The sequence below is a fragment of the Nomascus leucogenys genome, chromosome 5, assembly GCF_006542625.1.
Source record: "Nomascus leucogenys isolate Asia chromosome 5, Asia_NLE_v1, whole genome shotgun sequence".
In the NCBI taxonomy this organism is placed as follows: Eukaryota; Metazoa; Chordata; class Mammalia; order Primates; family Hylobatidae; genus Nomascus; species Nomascus leucogenys.
In genome coordinates, this window is record NC_044385.1 from 14,734,817 (window position 1) to 14,753,915 (window position 19,099).

General features: G+C 39.8%; 1 protein-coding gene across 1 annotated transcript in view; it reads right to left on the reverse strand.

The window, feature by feature from the left end:
* Positions 1-480: 480 nt before the first annotated feature.
* The window catches only part of MAP3K21 (mitogen-activated protein kinase kinase kinase 21), a 57,278-nt gene continuing 38,659 nt past the window's right edge, over positions 481-19,099 (reverse strand). Inside the window, exons 6-10 of the mRNA XM_030812667.1 lie at positions 13,432-13,554; positions 9,547-9,697; positions 9,091-9,188; positions 5,906-6,685; positions 481-3,318 (exon numbers count right to left, since the gene is read on the reverse strand). Coding sequence (XP_030668527.1) covers positions 2,912-3,318; positions 5,906-6,685; positions 9,091-9,188; positions 9,547-9,697; positions 13,432-13,554 — 1,559 coding nt within the window. The 3' untranslated portion in view covers positions 481-2,911. The remainder of the gene's footprint in view (positions 3,319-5,905; positions 6,686-9,090; positions 9,189-9,546; positions 9,698-13,431; positions 13,555-19,099) is intronic.

A 19,099-nucleotide genomic window follows, 5' to 3' on the forward strand; every position in this document is an offset into this window, starting at 1 on the left:
CATATGGTGGGGTAATGCTATGATCTCCATGAAGTCCTGTGATCTGCTTTCCTCATTCACCAAGCTTTTATCACTTAGTAAGAATTTCTACATGTTAGGTGGTGTTTGAAATTCTTCTTATTTAAACATAAAATTAAACAATAAAATCAACATGTCTCCTTAATCACTGAGATTTTTTTCTCATACTCATTTCACTCTGCAAAAGTGTGTCTTCTGAAAAGCTAGACTTTCAAAAGGCTCACCGTGAAATGTAACTTTTCAATGCATATGTAAACCAAAAAAATTTGAAATAAAACATTTCATTCTACCTTTTTTGATGTATTTAATTGAATGACTCATTTAGTGATTTTCAGTTTAATAAGTTTAGCAGGTTAATACCTGGCCTATTAAACAATAATCTTTATTAATATAATTTTTCTTATTGAATACAAAATAAACAATTGCAAACTATAGTCACAATAATCAGGAGAGGATCAAAGCTACTGAGCAAATAGGCCAGCTATAAAAGTTTATTAAAAAAATAGACAACATATGTAAACATATTTTTCAGTCACAAGGCTTCATAATACAGCACATTAGGCCCAGGCCTTAAATCTCTGCAGTGGGAGCACCTTAATTTTTTACTAACAGTAATTGGCTTATCTTTCAGTGAACATTAAGCCTACACAAAAATAAATAACCAGATTCTGCTAAGTTTACTAACACAGAAAATTGCAAATGTACAATAGATTGCAGCAAAAGTTAACTATCTCCAGTAACATGTGAGATTGAATTGTTATATTGCAATTATTTTAATACAGCTTCATTTTGAAATTCATCATAATGTAGAGTTGACTAAAATAAAGCTAAAGGGGAATAATAACAGAGATAAACAAACACCCAGATCACATATGCTCCCCAACACACACGTGCAAACACACATTTACTAATATGCATACACACACACGCAAACATACACGCACACACATACATGCACACACATACAGGGATGTTTTGGTAGAAGCAAAACTGAGGACATAGTTTCTATCCTTTTTCTTTCATGTATTGATCATTTTAGGTATATATTTCCTCTACCCTTAAGCTGGAAGCTACGTGCTCCAAAAGGACTGAATACAAAGCAATCATAGTTTCAAATGTGATAACATTTTGGGAAAACCAAATCTCTGTTACATAATTCAATAACCACCCAAAGTGAAGCCGAATCATAGAATGGATGATAAAACAAGAAAACATATTAAGTATCTGAGACTTTGCTGCAAGAATCCAGGATGCAAGATCGTTTTCCTTAGGGCAAAACTCACCATGTTAATACAGTCCTTTCATACTGTTTCTCGTCTGCTGGATATACCTGTTAGGCAACCACAATGCTGCAAAATCGCCAAATAATATGATTTTCCTTTTCTTCTATTATAGGTGAGATATTTTATCACACGATTGAATTTATTTTAAATTGCTGACATTTCAGTTATTCAGTAAACCTTAAGCAAGGTGCAATTTTAAGTGAAATATCAAGCAATGCTTTTAATTTAGTTTTTCATTGTTTGGAAAAATTTAAATATCGATTGTCTGTCTTCTGAAGAGCCACATTCTAGAGACAGAAGGGAAGCACAATATATTTAACATAAGAAACCCAGGCAAATTTACCAAGCTCTCGGGTAGCCATTTCTGCACCAATAACTCCAGATTTGTATCATATATGTATTACCATAAAAGTGATTCATAATTTTATTTAAATCCTGATCTGCTATTCAGAGATCCATTTCTGAAAATAATTCATAATATAGTTGTCATTTCCACCATATAAGCTTATTTCAACAGATGTCTAACAATTATCCACAATTAAATGAAATGTGAAATAACAACAACATACTTAACTTCTAACAGTACTGTACTGCTGTTCCTTGAGTTGTCAGTGTCTTTGGGATTGTTAGGATAATTATGCATTCAAATACAGAAAAATAAAATTAAAACACATGAATGTTTACAATACATGATATCTGTGAAGAGCTAGGTATCTGTAACAATTTTTAAAAGTTCCACTGGAGAATGAAAAAGCTTTCCACTTCTGAATATCAAATAAAGGGCTACTGATGAAGGAAGAATGTTTTCTATAGAAAAAACCTGAAGATTTGCCTCACTCAAGGGGCACACCATGTGGTCTCAGCCAAATGGCAAGGACTGAACTTTGAACATCTATTTTGGAGTTCTAATTAATAAAATGTTTATAACTTATATTCAGTAAAGCTTTTATAAGTTACATTCCATATAATTCCCTCAGGGAGAAATATCACTGCATAATTTAAGTGAGAACTGGACATATTTATGCATTATCGGCCCACAGCCAAGGTTAGGTAGTTTAAACAGGACTTTATATCTATTCCAGTCATCAGACTTTTAAAAACCTTTACTTACTAATATCACATTATTCTTGCCAAGAAACTAAAGCTTTTTCTTGGCTTTTTGTTGCAAAAATGACAAGAAAAGAAACTAAAAGAGAAAAAAACAAGAAACAAGAAAAAGGAAAGAAAGAAGAAAAAAGGAAGGAAAGAAACAAAAATAGTGAAGCTCATTACAATTTCTGTTGTGTACAAATGGACAAAGACATAAATGAGAACGAAAACATTAACACTGTGCTGAAGGTAATTCTACCCAGCATAGTTTTCACTGGTGCACATCTCTTGTTTTACACTTTTGTGTATTCCAAGTTATAAGAAAAGAATCCAGAGGAAAAACAGTAGACATGGCTAACAGCAATCATATACATTTTTTGAGAAGTTGGATATACCTTACTAATTTAGTAACATGGCCACAGCTTTTGAAAACACAGCAGCATGAAACAGTTCAAAGGTAGATACATTGTGTTCATTTGTTCACCTTAAAAAAATGCTTAAACAACAGTAAGGCACTTAGTTTAAGACAGGAATTCTTTCTCCAGTTCATATATAGATGGCCGGCTGGTTTTGCTCCTCATTCTGCACAGTGGCACAGTGTAGTCCCTGCTCTGACCTTCCACGTCAGCATCCAGTAATGAAGGCACATGGGATTTAGTTCTCTCCTTGGCAGCGAGGAATTGGGTGGGATGTGGTCCTGGGCGACCCACTACACAGGCAGTCTGTGCCAGCTGAGACACTGCTGTCTGTGGGTAAGCCTGAGGCGGATCTGAGCGGCTTCTCAGGGAGGCAGGGCGAGGCTGAAGCATCATGTGGACAGTGCTGTGCTTCTTGGGTGAGACCTCCCTTGGCAGATGACTGTGAGGATAAAGTGAGGGGCAGAGTGGCAGTGCAGAGGCTCCAGTGGCTGAGATAATAGTTGCACCAGCTGGTTGAGAAAGCCAAGACAGTATGCAGTTAGAAAGAAAATGAGTTCTAAAACAATGAATATCAAGAAAAATAATTATGATGGCAATTCAACAAGGTGATAGCTTTAAAATGAGCTTCAACAAAAAACTTGCATTCACAGGCATGATCATAGCACACTGCAGCCTCAAACTCTTGGCCGTAAGGACCAAGGAACTCTGCCTTAGCCTGTGGAGTAGCTGGGACCACAGGCATGTGCCACCACGCCTGGCTGAAGTCCTGCAAGTTTGCAAAGAGTACTTCAACCTATGGAAATTATATTTGTAAACAGAGCTAAATAATCCGCACAGTGCTTAGGCCAATAAGAATTATGAGTCACCACAATGATATTATAAGGGTAGCTTTCAAAATGGACTAGACTGGAATAAATTAAAGAGGTTTAAAAATGATGGTCAACATGATTAAACTTCACTGTAGATTATGATTTGACAAAACTGATGAAAATGGAAAAGCGGTAGACTTTTACATATTACCTCTTTTCTTGTTTGTACTGAAGAACTAATGTTATTACCACTTTAGCAAATAATTATTGGCTTATAAGTTAGAGAAAAATATGCTTTCATATGGGATTACTGTACTAGAATTTCTCCTTGTGCAATTTTAAATTACCAATACTTATTGACCTACAGAAAGATAATAAACCAATTTATCTAAAGGCAAATAAAAAAACATGGAAAATATCATATCCAGATAAAATATTTAAAAAGAAATAAAGGAAAAGATAAAAAGAATGAAAGCAGTTTGTCTTAATATAGCTTTATAACCAATGCTAGCATAGCATTTTAAAATTTAAAAAGCATTTTTTATATATATTACCTCACTTGATATTCATGACAGGTATCTAAGGTTATTATAATTATGTTCACATACAAAATAAGTAATACTCAAGCTCTACAGAGCACTTAGTGTGCCATTTGACTTTTACCACAATCTCAATTGTAGAGATTAGGTAAGTATAGTATTAGGTATGTATATTGTTATTGTCCCCATTTTATAGATGAAGAAACTGAGGCACAAAATGTTTAAGTGATTTGCCCAAATTCACTCAGCATATAAGTGACAGAGCAGAGATATGAGCACAGCTAGCTTCCATACTATTAACCATGACACTACAATGCTTTTTAAGACATTCAAACAAGAAGCGGTCTACATAATTTTCCCAGCCTCACAAACTTACCAATAGTACAACTAGAACTTGAACCTTTGTCCTATGACTCAAAATCCCCCATTCGTCCAAAGTACCCATATTATCTCCTCAAATGTCAGTATTTAAGTGCCACTTAACCCCAGAAATCTCAAAGCTGAGTACATTCTAGCACATGATAGCATGATCCAGTCATATCAATACTCACTGAATTTTAGGAATGGAAAAAATACCGCAGTGAGGAGGAGTGAGACACTGTGATACAACAGGATTCTGGGTTTAAATTCTGACACCGCTACTTCCTAATTGTGTGATCTTGAATAACATTAATTTTCCATAAGTTTGAATTCTCTTGCATGTAATAGAGTTGCCATAAAAACTAAGAGGCAATTTATGTCCAAGTGCTTTAACATCTATAAAGTGCTGGGAAATACCACTGGTTGCCTTCTGCCCAAGCCCCTCTTGTTGAATAGACTAAAAAACTATTTAAAAATTTGATTTTCTTTTCTTTCAGAGATTCCATATCTGGACATACACCTCATGGAACTGTCTGGTGTAACAACATCAACAGGGTAATACTTGCTGTCATGGGGTGAACTGTGTGCCCACAAAATTCCTAAGCAGAAGCCCTAACCCTCAGTCCCTCAGATGTGACTGTATGTGGAATAGGGTCTGTACAGAGGTGATTAAGGTAAAATGAGGTCATTAGGGTGGGCCCTAATCCAGTGTGACTGATGTCCTAAGAAGAGATTAGGACATAGATGATTAGGACACAGATGCACTCAGAGTGAAGACTGTGTGAGAACACAGGGAGAAGACGGCCATCTAGAAGTCAAGGAGCCAGGCTGAGCTCAGAAGGAACCAACCCTGCAGACACCTTGATCTGACTTCCAGCCTCTGGAACTGCTGGACCATGAGTTTCTGCTGAACATCTCCCCAGGCTGTGGCACTGTTATGGCAGCCCTAGCAGGCTGATCACCTGCTACACACAGTCCCAACAGAAACTGAGCAATGACATGCACAGCAGTGGAAGAGCCAAGGCCCGCAGGGAGGCAAGAGGCCAGTTGCAGTTCCAGCCCTCCCACTCATCCGTGGCTCTAACTGGGGCAGCTGGCTTGTCTTTTCCGTAACGTGAGGGGGCTGGGTGGTTATTCTCCATGTGTTCTTTCTGCTTTGATATGCTATTATAGGTTTCAGTTACTGAAATTCAATTACACTTTTCCCAGAATCCAAATCATAGTTAAAATCAAGTAAGAGAAGGGTAAGGTTCAAAGATCTACGTGAACAGTAAAAACGAATTATTTAATGTCATCACCAGGAAAAGATAAAATCATAAATCTGTACTGTTTCACATATTAATCCCTACAGCAGCGTTTTATGCTTTTACCTAATTAATGCAACCTACTTGGGGTTGGATTCCCATCAGACATGGTCCGTCTGTGATGTGACGGTCTATGTTTTGAAGAAGCCCAGTAAGGTACACTCCCACATGTCTGCTCTAGGAAGGAAGATGGCAAGTTTCTTGATACACTACGATCAGTGTCAAGTCGTGGCATGAGGGCTGGCTCATGACCACTTCCTGGAGCAGTGGGACAAAAATCCAGAGTGAGCATCTCAGAGTCACAAGTGACAGGTGTACTGCCCGCCAGTGGATCTTCACTGTCCATCTGCAGCAGGCACTTTGTGGAGAGAGAAGGCGTGGAGAGGATGCCCAGGACACTTGTCAGTGGCAGGGAGGGTGGGCTGCTGGCCTCCCCACCAGTGGACAGCAGCCTTGTGGGAGGACTGGCGCTTCTGCGGGACTTGGAAGCCCGCTGGAAGATTCCCTCTCGTTTCTTCTTCTCTTCCTTGGGCAACGGTTCTTCAGCAGCCTGTGCTTTATCAAGCTCTCTGAGGTCCAGTCCCAGAGCCACCGATGCTAGAAGGACGGTGCACCCATACAGAGCTGACTCCGTTTTCTTTCTCTGGGAGGATCTACCCAGACTATTCATAGGAGTCATCTCAGTGGAGACTGTGGCAGCATTCGCAGAGGTTGCCTCCTCCCAGCTTTCAGCTTCTGCAGGATTCTCTCTCTGAGCATCTTTCCCAAGAGGTAGATCAATGTAGGCCTGACTAGCCAATTTTATTTGTTTTGGTTTTCTGTGTTCTAATCCATCAGGGGAAAGTTTTGGCTCTTCACAGGACCCTAAATAAAGGTATAAGTACATACACTGTAGTATCATTTTACAGTAAAAGTCATTTAAACAACATTGTAAAATAAAGCTAAAATATAATAAATACATACTTTAAATCAAAACACATGCAACCCTTTTCATTTTTGTAAATGATTCGTCCAGGAGGGCTCCATGGAGCAAGACTCCAGGGCCCTACAACTTCAGGTTCACTGCAGATGAACCAGCAAGCTAGTCACCTGCTCTTTCTTATGCTTCGGGAAGCTGTTCTTCATCAGCATCAATAATAGCCTCTATCGTAGAAACAGTCATCAAAACACAAAAATGCACAACCATAGGCACGAAATCACTAAATACATCACCAAATGTGCTCTTTTCCTCACTTCACCTAAATACATGCGTCAGGCTCCATTATCTACAGCTTTCCTGTGTATAAACTAACTATTCTACAGCTGATCAGCAGTTCTCAAAGTGTGTGGCCTGGACTGGCAGCATCTGCATCCCCTGGGAATTTGTAGAAATGTAAATTATTGGCCCACCCCGGACTATGGAATCAGAAATTCTGAAGAGTGGAGTCCAGCAGTCTGTGTTTCAGCAAGCCTTTACTGAAGTTTGGGGACTATTAAAATAGAAGATTCTCCCAAGAGGTTATAGAATCCCCAAGGTTACAAATTGCACCCGCTCAAGAGGAAGCTAACATTCTTATCACAAATGTGACAGTGCATAATTAAACAACAAACTCATTAATCTGATTTCCAAATAACATCTCTAATTTTTTCCAACATTACATCCTAGTATACCTAAACATGCTTGATGATCTAGACCAGGGGTCCCTGAACCCCAGGCCATGGACTGATACCGTGGCCTGTTAGGAACCAGGCTGCACAGCAGGAAGTGAGCAGCAGGTGAGCGCGTGAAGCTGCTTTTGCATTTACAGCCAGTGCCCATTGCTCACATTACCACCTGAGCTCCGCCCCCTGTCAGTTCAGCAGCAGCATTAGATTCTCATAGGAGCATGAACCCCATTGTGAACTGCACATACAAGGGATCTAGGTTGTTCCTTACAAGAATCTAGGATCTGATGATCTGTTGCTGTCTCCCATCACTCCCAGATGGGACCATCTAGTTGCAGGAAAACGAGTTCAGGGCTCCCACTGATTCTACATTATGGTGAGTTGTAGAATTATTTCACTATGAATTACAATGTAATAATAATAAAGTGCACAATCAATGTAATGCACTTGAATCATCCTGAAACCATCCCTACCCCACTGGTCCATGGAAAAACTGTCTTCCATGAAATTGGTCTCTGGTGCCATAAAGGTTGTGGACTGCTGATCTAGACAATTTGGGGTGCCAACTTTCTCCAAAGAACGCTGTGCTCTTCCCTGTGGTGCCTTTTGTTTGGGGTGCCCTCTTTTTCCTCCATTCCTACTCCTTCCACTCCCTGACGTTGCTGACCCAAGCTCCCTTTTCCTTCATAAAGGAGAACCTTCAGAAGGAGAAGCTGAACCCAGGTAGTGAGTGCAAAGGTGCTTGTGAAATTGAGCACAGTACCAATAACAAATTCAAGAAATTTACATTGTGTCTTGCTAAAGCATCTTTAATTTGATCAAAGTACCAAAGAGTCTGCCTAAATGGTCAAGTATAAAGACCAATTTTATTTTCTGTGTTAGTAACCATGCTTGATGTTTTTCAATGATTTCCATCTCTTCAATCTTTTAATACTGCATACTGAATACAAATATTGAATATCGAAAGTAAATCATTATGATTCATTTAAATTAAATAGAAATTCCAATGTAAAACTCTCCAAGCAGTCATTTTTCTTATTTATTTATTTATTTAGAGATGGAGTCTCATTCACTGTATCGCCCAGGCTGGCATGCAGTGGCGCAATCTTGGCTCACTGCCACCTCTGGCTCCCAGGTGCAAGTGATTCTCTTGCCTCAGCCTCCTGAGTAGCTGGGATTACAAGCAAGCACCACCACGCTGGCTAGTTTTTGTGAGTTTTTCATAGTTAACCTGCTTCATTGGATTTCATGTCAACAGGTGGCACTATAGCAAGAAGTCATATCCCTTAATCTCAGCAGAACTTTCAGGGGGGGTCTATATTTTTACATCTAATATTTCCTATACTAAATTAATTTGGTTTTACATGATTAATTATGACAATAATGTTTCTGGTAAGGAAGAAGAGTTACAAATTCCCAAAACCACGTGAAGCCTAATTACTTCCTGCCATAAAGACTTGACGGAAAATAACTCCTGAATTTAAGTAAAGCTATAAGAAATGCCATTACTTGCTAATCTCCCTTCTGCTACTTTAATGACCACGTAAGACTGTAAAAGCAAAGCTTCAGCGCAATCAGATGCCAAGGACAGCTCAAGCAAATCCTACCTCCTGAAACAAATTTACCTGGCTGGTCCACAAACAATGAAGCCAAGGGCATGGTTTTCTGATTTTTTATTAAGATAGTTGACCAAGGACTGTTGCCATCGGAGAGAGGTCTTATCCTACAAGAGAAAAATGTTTCTTTTCATAAGATAGAAGCACACAACACACCAATTAGGTTTCGGTGGATACAGGCCAACAATATTTTTAAGGTAGTAAAGAGAACACATCTGTACTCAGTTTTGAAGGGCTGACAAAGTACAAATAATACCTGAAAGTGAGACAGGAAAAATCTCAGAAATATTATCACCGCTTAATAATAGTTAATTTAGCATGATAAATTCATCCTAGAAAATTGTTGATATTTATAAATCTCTGTATTAATTTACTTGCTTTTTGAAAGTCTGGCTGATGTGATATTAACACAGGAATGGATTTGTCACATTACACAATGAATACCACCAGATACCACAAACGCACCTTTCTTTGCAATCTGTTCTTTCTTTCATTTGAATGGAATTTGGTCCCCAGGTACAACCTTTTTTCTTAAAATTCCTTTTTATGTCCTCAAATTCTTCTTGTCGAAAGACTGTGTTCCTTCCCCAAGTTTTATTGCTTTCATCTGAAGTCACTAAAGAGAATATTAACCATATTAACCACAACAATCATATTAACCAATATTGGCTTTGTTAAAAAAGCTAAATGAATCATACCAGTTGTGAAACTACCTTACTCAAAACATGAAAACAATGAGAAAATTATTTATTTCACCCAATCTCTGGTAAGTTTCTTTCTCTGATCATAAAAACATCAAGAAAAATGGAGTAAGTTAACAGAAAAGATACAAATTCGAGGTAAATCAGCAGCAACGATTTGATTACTTTTTAATCTATTTATTTAGCATTTTGCAACAATTAGGATTTCATTGTAACTGGGGGGGGGGGGGAACACCAAACTAAACATGTAACTTAAAATAAACTTAGTACTCTAATTTTTTAACGAAATCAGTTAAAGTTTTGACCTAGAGGCACAAACATCATATATTTTTAAATTGTAATTTCAACTAATTTTTCATTAGTCGTCACAATTTACTTATTTCTTTATTTTTTGGTCCTCACAATTTTGCTCAGTCATGACAACACTTTGGTTATGGTTGCCTTTTAAAACTTGAAAATATTTCACAGTTTTCCATGTCTTGCTTTTTTCACTACCTCACAGGACGATGTATATTCATTTTTAATATCCACATTTTGCTAAACACTATCCCTCTAATTTAAGTGCACTTGAAAGTGATTTGGGGCCAGGCGCCGTGGCTCACGCCTGTAATCCCAGCAGTTTGGGGGGCTGAGGTGGGCGAAACACAAAGTCAGGACTTCGAGACCAGCCTGGCCAACATGGTGAAACCTGGTCTCCACTAAAAATACAGAAAAATTAGCTGGGCGTGCTGGTGGGCGCCTGTAATCCCAGCTACTCAGGAGGCTGAGGCAAGAGAATTGCTTGAACCCAGGCGGCAGAAGTTGCAGTGACCCGAGATCGCGCCACTACACTCCAGCCCAGGTGACAGTGCGAGACTCTGTTTCAAAAAAAAAAAGGATTTGGAAATCACTGGGGAAAAGTGCTGTTATTACTACACACTTAGGGGAAAAATATCTGAAACATACTAGATGTTATAAAAACAGTTTGAAATATTATGATATACAATGGAATACTCTGTGACCATAATAAAAATGAGGTACAGATGATACATAATGTTTATATTTAATATTACACATAATAAATACATTTTCATTAAAAATTATGTGTTTATAGATGCCTGTATATACACACATACATATACAGAGGAGAAGTTACTAAACACAGATACCAAACTTACTAAAGTGTTTAAATTTAATGGAAAGGATTGCTACGTACAGGGAAAATTAACTCCTTTCTATCACTTTGTAAAATTGGACACATTGTGGACGATGTTTGGTTACTTACATGTGTTTCAATATTTTCCAAGTTTTAAAATATACATATATGTGTGTATATACACGTCTGTGCATATAAATGTGCTTAGGCCCAGTGCGATGGCTCACGCCTATAATCCCAGCACTTCAGGAGGCCAAGGCGGGTGGATCATGAGGTCAGGAGTTCGAGACCAGCCTGGCCAAGGTGGTGAAACCCCGTCTCTACTAAAAATATAAAAATTAGCTGGGTGTGGTGGTGTGCACCTGTAATCACAGCTACTCGGGAGGCTGAGGCAGGAGAATGACTTGAACCCGGGAGGCGGAGGTTGCAGTGAGCCGAGATGGCACCATTCCAGCCTGGGCAACAGAGTGAGACTCCATCTCAAAAAAAAAAAAAATGTAGATGCATGCCTAAATGTACGTGTGCATGTGTAACGATCTTGAATCAGCTATTCGTTCTTTTTATTAAAAGAGTTTTACAGTAGAATGATAGATAAACAGATCAGCAGTTTTCATTTAAGTGAGGGCAGCAGAACCAGAAAAGCTTTCAGCTGGGAGTTATTAGACCCAAGTTCATCTCGGCTATATGACTGACTGATCTACACTCCCAGAGCTATCTACACTCTCGGTTTTAGTCTCCTCACCTTCCTCCCTTCCTACTTTCCTTCCCCTCTTGATTTGCTCCCTCTTTTGTTTCCACATTGATTGAACTTTTCCTGTACTAAGAGGCCGGAAACGGATGGTGAAATCTACACTCAGAAGATGTGTCTGAATCCAGCTTCACCACTTAGTAGCTACCAACTTGGGTCAGGTTAATGGTAACTTCTCTGTCCCTCATTTGGGGATCACAAAAGGGTCCACTCAATGAGGCTGTCAGAATTGAATGCAGGTGTGCACAGACATGAAGACACGAGGCGTCCTTGGAGCACCCAGGGTCACAATGAAGATGAGCAACATCCAGGCTGGAGAACTTGAGCCAACAGCTGCCACACACAAAGCTGGTCCTGTGTGGAATGTCTGGATTAGAACCTTTCCATCATGTTACTTCTGAGAAGGAGCGCCAAGGATGCGCCTCCCTAAGCTGGCTGCATTTCAACTTTGGAGGGTTGGAATTCATTTGAAATCCCAAATTATTTGCTTTAACTGGTACACATCTTGGGCCCAGCCAGGCCTGCCCAGGACCACTTCCTGGCTTCTGTGAGGTGGTTTTCCCCAGAGCAGAAGGTGAAGACACAGGAAAGAGGGCAGAGGAGTGGCCAGGCAAAAGCAGGGGTGGCATGGTGTCCCATCTGCTCATCCCTTCGTGGAGCTGGGAGACCAGCCTGGGAGCCCTTTCTCTCTCCGTTAATTAGGCCTTTGCCTAGGCAAAGGCAAGGTTTGAGGTATGGCTTTATGCAAAATGCATTCTCAGAAAACCAAATTAGTAATAATAAATGACAGTCCTTTAAGCTCTAAAACTACAGCCTCATTTAGATCCTGTTTCTCTGTGAGGATCCTGGTGTCCGAGAACTTGCAAAAGAAATCTCTGCTGGTGCCAAGGTTTTCATTATCAAAAGAGGAAAAAAAAAAATGAGATTCCATGCAAGCCTCATTAGACAAAATTTTCTTTTGGATTTTTTTTTTCTCCAAATAAGGATGGGTAAACAGCAGGGAATTAAGTTTGGTGGAGAAAAGAGAGGATCCAAATGAATGGTTTAACACAGACTTAGGCTAATTACCACATTACTTACAGACGTACGCATTAATCACATTCTTCTTTTGCTTAGCCTACTTTTAGGGGTTTATTTGGCCTCACCTTTGAAAAAAATTAGTAATTTTATTTTATCCGTTAAACTCTGATTCATAGCCTAACTGAAACTCTCACAATGCAAAGGTGCCAGGCAAATCAGCTGTTTGTACTGTCTCCTCCAGGATGAATGCTTGTTCTAAAACCAAAACACTACAAGGAATTTTTAAGTATTAGGTTGGTCAAACCTAAAGTGAATTAAAGTTAAATCCTGAGGAGCAAATTTTTTTCCCCTCACAAAACAAAGAAAGAAACAGAAATAATCCTGAATTCCTGATTTCATTTTTCAAAGTATCCTGACACAAATGGCTGATGATATAATTAGGTTATGCTAACGTTGCATGCAAGTGTTTAACAAAATGTCTCGAGAAGTGCTGTTTCACTTTCTACTCCGGGGCCAGATCACATCACCAATTGCATAGCATCTAAAATTCATTTGTTGTGAGTAGAAGAAAATTAGACTAAGGAACCTATGCTCAAGTTTTGTTTCTCAAATAGTTGTGGCACCTACGAACTGTCCCACGCTCATTTACCACCTGCTATGAAAACACATCTGCTCAATTTGAATCCAAGTCAAGTTAAAGGGGAGAAATCAACACGGAAGCCCCCGTGGCAGTGCAGAAAGCTCACACTGTATGGCTCGGAGTCGGGGCATCATTGTGGGGCTGCTCGGGGGACTGGAACTGCTGCTGTTCAGGCTCCGCCGTTTGTCCAAGTTGGGAGAGGCCTGCACAGTTATCTTGTGCTGGAAATCTGTTGGAGGCAAAAAGGGAGAACTGATATTTCATGGCTTTCCATTATCTTCATAGCCATGTCTTTAGCACACAGCAATAAAAACAAAAATGGTCAGACCCTAACTGCAAAGTATATTGCAGAATCGATTTCTTATTTTGGTTTCTTATTTCCCGGGTTTCAAGTCAATAAATAATGATCCAGAGCTTATATGTTGGATATAGTCACACAAATAATGATTCAGAGCTTATATGTTGGATATAGTCACACACACACACACACACACACACACACACACACACAGGAAAATATGAAAGCCATGAATCATTGAAGAATTTATAACCTGGGAAAAAAGAGTTATCTGCATTCAGTCTGAGATAGTTAAAATTAAGGCAGAGCACAGTGGCTCATGCCTGAAATCCCAATACTTTGGGAGGCTGAGGTGGGCAGATCACTTGAGGCTAGGAGTTCGAGACCAGCTGGCCAACATGGCAAAACTCCATCTCTACTAAAAACACAAAAATTAGCCAGCGTGGTGGCACACATCTGTAATTCCAGCTACTCGGAAGGCTGAGACAGGAGAATCACTTGAACGTGGGAGGTGGAGGGTACAGTGCACTGAGATTGCACCACTGCACTCCAGCCTGGGCAACGGAGCGAGACTCTGTCTCAAATAAATACACAAATAAATAAATAAAATTAAATTGAAATGGCCCTGGATTTAAATGAGTCCTGGTTCTCATAACATAACACGCTATGGACCTCAAACCAGTAAGGAACTGCTCTGAGCCTGTTTCTTCACCTGCTAAAGTGAACAACAATATTTCACATGGTTGTTGTGGTGGTGAATAAAACAGAAAATGTAAATTAAAAGCATTTTGTACTCTAGGCATTCTACAAATGCTGGCTCTTATTATCTAACTGTAATATGGTAGTGATATACCAAGATCTATAGGTTCATATGGAAGAGAAAGCAATATTACCAGAGGAAGGAGGGGTGTGTCTGGGAAAACTTTATAAACTATCAGGAAAATCATTAACAACTTGGAAGGAGGTAAAAGACATTACTGGATATTCTTTCAGTGCAGAGCTGACCTTAACCTTTGATTGATTGCTTTTCTACTGACTGAGTTATTTTTATAACTAGGTAAGAGCAGAGGTTAACTTGTAGATTTTGTCTGGTGATGATGCAAATAACTTCTGTCTGGAGAAAAAGACAATCCCAAATGGTTTACTGCCATATTAGACATCAACCAGGTTTGCGTTTAACCCAGCAATCTAATCCTGCATTCCTCTATTAATTTGCCCATAAATATCTCACTCCTCGAATTCTCATTTGAGGTTTTACCTGGTTCCTCAATGATTAATGAGTTTAATAAAAATCTTTGACATATGTTCATTTCATATTTGCAAGAGACCTATAACTTACCTTTTTGGAAGTTATACTTTAAAGAACTTTAATGAATGAGCTGCTATTTGAGATGAAGAGGATTTGGAAGTTGGTGGGCAAAGACAGCTATCCAATTATTCATACTAGAAATCTGAATACTTTTCTTAATATTGTCTTTTCTGTTACCCTACATATCCACCAAGCACAAAATTTCAGGTAAATTCTGTGCTATATGTTTTTCTTGTAGTAGAGAAATGTATATTCCAGGTTATGGAGTTAGCAAACTTGGATCTGAATCCCATTTCTACCACAGCCATATGAATTTTGAGAAAGTAACTCAAGGTCTTGAAGTCTCAGTATCTTTACTGACAAAAATGTAAAAGAACCAATTATTCCTATTTTGCAGGACTGCTATGAAAAATTCAGTGCAAAGAAGTATAAAAAGTACTTACCACAGGGGTCGGGACATAATAAATGCTCAATAAATTTTTTTTTTCCTTTTGTTCTCTCCATCTGCACGGCCATCACCCTGTCATGCCTAGCCTGCTAAAATGCCTTGTGTCCATCTTCCTGCATCCACATTTGGCCCCCCAAGTCTACTTCACAGCAGCCAGATGCATTTTTAATATGCCTGACTGACATGTCATTCCCCTGCTTAAAATCCTTCAAAGGCCTCTCATGATTCTTAAGTTACGGATTAAAATTGTAACACATTTTGTAAGTCCCTGCAAACCTGAGTCTGAGTTCTTCTTTCTGCTCCAGCCTCATCTTGCCCTATTCTCCTCTCACTTGTCATGGCCTAGAGGAGGGGTCAGCACACTTCTGCAAAATGCCCCATTTTAGGCTCTGTGAGCCGCACAGTCTCCGTAACAACTGCCTGACTCCGTTGCTGTGAGAGAAAGCAGCCACAGTCAACACAAAGATGAATGTGTCCCAGTAAAACGATCTTTATGGATATTGAAATTTCATATCGGTTTCACATCATGTCAGGTACAATAAAGTATTCTTCTTCCTCTTTGATTTTTTTCAAGCATTTAAAAGTGTAAAAACCATTCTGAGCTCTTGGCTGTACAAAGCAGGTAGAGGCAGGATTGGGCCCATAGGTCAGTGTGCTGAGCCCCGTTCAAACCACACTGAACTTTCTTCAGTTCCTGGAAGAAACCAAGTTTCCTCCGCATGTGCTCTCAGCCTATTCTCTTTCTTCATCTTCTGTATTTGGTAAATTCCTGTATCAAGTCTCAATTTAAATGTTACTTCTTTTTTTTGGAGATGGAGTCTTGCTCTGTCGCCCAGGCTGGAGTGCAATGGCGCGATCTCGGCGCGCTGCAACTTCCACCTCCCGGGTTCAAGCAATCCTCCTGCCTCAGCCTCCTGAGTAGCTGAGATTACAAGCACACACCACCACACCTGGCTAATTTTTTTTTTTTTTTTTTTTGTATTTTACTAGAGACAGGGTTTCACCATGTTGCCCAGGCTGGTTTTGAACTCCGTTAGGAAGCCTTCTATGATCACCTTAGACCAGGTTACATCTCTGCACTAATCACTGTCATGTGACGTTTCCCTCACAGTAGCTAATGATTATAAAAAGCAAATAAGTATTGAATTATTAGCTTAAGTTCTGCCCCCTCCCTCAATGTAAGGTAAGAGCTCTATGGGCAGAGACCATGACAGTCTCCATGACTTCAGACTGGCACAGTGCCTTGCACATTACAGGTACTCAGAAAACTTTGCTGAATGAATACTTTCTCTGTGGGAAACACGAGTGCAGAGACTGAATATATATTTTATCATCACCCCTACTATTGGGGACACAGCAGATCCTCAGGTGTTTGTTGACGGAGAAAGTTAGGCAGGGTTCATCTACAGGATCAGGCTGGTGCTTGAAGTGAGTTGCTGAGGAATACACAGCAGGCTGGAGGAGATTTGGAAGACAAACCAAACCGAAAGGAAAGACCAAATGGGAGGCTCCTCCATCTACTGAGTCACACTTTTTTTTTTAAGACAAGATTTCACTCTGATGTCCAGGCTGGAGCGCAGTGGTGCAATCTCAGTCCACTGCAGCCTTGACCTCCCCTGGCTCAAGCGATTTTCCTGGGTCAGCCTACTGAGTAGCTGGTACTACAGGCATGCACCACCATGCCCAGCTAATTTTTGTATATTTTTGTAGAAATGGGGTTTCACCATGTTGCCCAGGCTGGTCTTGAACTCTTGGGCTCAAGCAATCCACCTGCCTTGGCCTCCCAAAGTGCTTGGGATGACAGGCGTGAGTCACTGCACCTGGCTCCAAGTCATTCCTTTTGAAAGACTTGACCAGGGCAGAGCAGTTGAGGTAAAAGATTGACTAGACTAGGTGGTGGTAGCTGGGGGAAAGAGGTGGTCAAAGAAAAATCTTAACCATAGAAAGGAAACAGTTTAGACTAAAGTCATTTATAAATGTTCAGCTAGCCACCTGGTTGTTATAACACGATAGAAGCAAATGCTCTGAGAACTTTTACTGCAAGAGGGGCCCTCCTGTCAATAGCAGAAGAAAGCCAAGAACCAACCCACAGGATCTGATTGACAAGTTATTCGGAACAAATGATGGGACAATAAATACTAAGCACAGATCAAGAAACCAACATGGAACACGTGGAAAGCCACGGGTGAGAGCAGCAAAGATACAAGGCTGCATTTTAACAACACCTAAGATTCAGAGTGCTTCCAAGCTTCCAAAAACACCTAAATACTTCCACTTAAAAAGCACACTTTATGTTGTAAACAGAAAGAAAACATTCTTTTTTTTTTGGAGACGGAGTCTTGCTCTTATCGCCCAGGCTGGAGTGCAGTGGCGAGATCTCAGCTCACTGCAACCTTGCCTCTTGAGTTCAAACAATTCTCCTGCTTCAGCCTCCTGAGTAGCTGGGATTACAGGCGCCCACCACCACGCCCGTCTAATATTTGTACTTTTAATAGAGATGGGGTTTCTCCATGTTAGCCAGGCTGGTCTCAAACTCCTGACCTCAAGTGATCTGCCTGCCTTGGCCTCCCAAAGTGCTGGGATTACAGGTGTGAGCCACCACGCCCAGCCCGCATTCTTTATCGTAAACATCCTTGTCCCTTTGAAGCAGGGAAAGGTTGAGTCTGTGCCAGCTAAACATTTAGGAAAACTAAAGCTGAATTGTTAAAATGCCTGTGGCCTGTGCTCGGAGTTTCTTTGTACTCACTAGAATAATGGTTCTCAAGATGCCTGGTCACAGCAGCTATAGTTCAATCACAGGCTTGAGTAAAACCTATCCTAGTATTTTTGCTGGCAATATGAACATTTCACTAACGAAGGTAATTGCCTCAGTGGGAGGCTTCCATTTGCAGATGAAAAGCAATGTATTCTCTAAAGAATCCAGGTGAGGTTATATGCTCTCTCCCATCCACCCTTCTACTCACTCGCATACCTGTGGGGTAGATGGTTTTTGCAGGCTTTGGACACTTCTGAAGCAGTCAAAGGTAGAATGCCACTGCTTTAGCGACATACCAACTTTTGGAGGCTTTAAAGCTTTTGTCTTGTATTAACATGTCCAAAAAACACAACTTCAGTTAAAAGTAAACTTAAACGGAAGGAGCAATCAATATAGAGTACTCACAAAAGAAAAAGATGCACTGGGACCATGCTTTTTTCTCTTGCAAATTCCAAGAAAAATACTACATAATCACAAAGTATTGTTTAAAAATTATTATCCTAGATTAGTACTGTCTTACTTTTTAAGCATTAATCCTCCTTATTTGGTAGCCAGCCATGAAGAAATTCCAGGAGGAAAAAAAAATTACGTTTGAGGTTTCCATCACTAAGTCACCATAGCTATAAATACCCACAAGATTAAAAATGATCAGCAGTAATTATCGAGGACAAAGTTACAAGAGAATGTAATTATTCATATTTAATACCAAATTTTTGAAAGATCTGCAGGCACAAATATTAAAGGTCAGCTTGGAGGAGTCTTGAATATGTTTCAGAGAAATTCTCTAAGCTTATTATGCATAGGGAAAAGTCCTGCAAAAGGGGTTCAAAAAGTTGGTAACTCCACGAAAGGGCAGCATCGCTGTTCCATCTACCACTTATCAGATGTTTCTCCCTGAGCAGTGTGCCATTTAACAGTATTAGAATTTGTTTCTCTTCGTCTTTTTGTTGACCCATAAAAATTA